This window comes from Loa loa (genome assembly GCF_000183805.2).
Source record: "Loa loa unplaced genomic scaffold supercont3.2620, whole genome shotgun sequence".
NCBI lineage: Eukaryota > Metazoa > Nematoda > Chromadorea > Rhabditida > Onchocercidae > Loa > Loa loa.
This window is the reverse complement of record NW_018110798.1, coordinates 1-1,275: the sequence shown is the minus strand read 5'-3', so window position 1 is coordinate 1,275 and position 1,275 is coordinate 1. Positions and strand designations below refer to the sequence as shown.

General features: G+C 34.4%; 1 protein-coding gene across 1 annotated transcript; it reads right to left on the bottom strand.

Annotated features, from left to right (window-relative positions):
- Positions 1-219: 219 nt before the first annotated feature.
- On the bottom strand, positions 220-1,194 carry LOAG_15756 (HflB protein; the record flags this gene model as incomplete). Its single annotated transcript, XM_020448965.1, has 4 exons — positions 220-444; positions 585-799; positions 900-991; positions 1,070-1,194. Coding segments are annotated over 4 exons (657 nt in total), but the record flags the coding sequence as incomplete, so codon positions are not given.
- Positions 1,195-1,275: the final 81 nt, after the last annotated feature.

Sequence of the window (1,275 nt, the reverse complement as noted above, 5' to 3'; positions counted from 1 at the left end):
TCACTAGAGAAAAGGATATTGTCATTAATAACAATTCGACAGTACATATATATATACAATTATATATACAGTACACATGTAATTCCATTTTATCATAAAATTTACAAATGCTAGTTGCCTTGTATTTTATTACAAAGTAATATTCTGAATGTGCATCCAATACACAAGCTTTGATTAATACTACCTTATTTCAGCTATTATTAAATCAACGAATCACCATTAAAAGAATAGAAAGATAGTAAAAAACACACCGATAAATAATATGCAGGGTGCATTTTTGCGAGCCATAGAGAACATATCTCTAACACGCGCTGGACCAACGCCCACAAACATTTCCAGAAATTCTGAACCACTGACTGTTATGAACGGCACATTTGCTTCACCAGCAGTCGCTTTAGCCAACAGTGTCTTACCAGTGCCTGGTGGACCAGTTAGAATTGCGCCCTGGATGGAAAAAGTATAATGTTTTGGCAAACTGATTCCTAAGAAAATTTTTGGACAAAATTAATTTTCGTCTGATTTTGAAATTCGTTGTCTAAATTTTGAAATCTGGAATATACAAAAACATGCAAAAGTAAACTTGCCTTAGGTATTTTAGCACCAAGTTTCTTATATTGCTCTGGATTTTTCAAAAAATTAACGAACTCCATTATTTCTATTTTCGCTTCTTCACAACCAGCAACGTCACTGAACTTTACATCGATATCATTTTTATTGATCACTCTTGCTGTACTTTGTCCAAATCCAAACATATTAAACGGCCCTCCACCACCGAAAGGATTCGCTCCGCCACGACCGCCTGCAATGTCCTTGCCTAAATAACACAACTTTTTAATAAACTGGAATAAATTAAAACGTACTGCAATCCTGAGGACAACAAAAAACTTCGAAAATCAAACCTGATGATCGCCTTGAGCTAAAGAACATTCTGATGATAGGCCACGCTAGCAAAAACAATATGGCCACAGGGATTAAACTGCTAATCACGGACCTATAAAAAAAAGTTTTTCAGGACTTAGAAATAGACAAATTTCGATTAAAAATTTTCCTAGACCAACACATTACTCACGTTGTATCGACCGGATTATAAATAACGGTGACTTGATTTTCCGGATTAATGCCAAGATGCTGTTGCGCGGCTGCCAGAGATCGTTCAAACGTATCTACACTGCCAATATAAAAATATGGAGTAACCTATAACAAACGGCATATAGTTAAGCTGTGAACATATATATATATATATACATATATGTAATATATATATAATATATACAT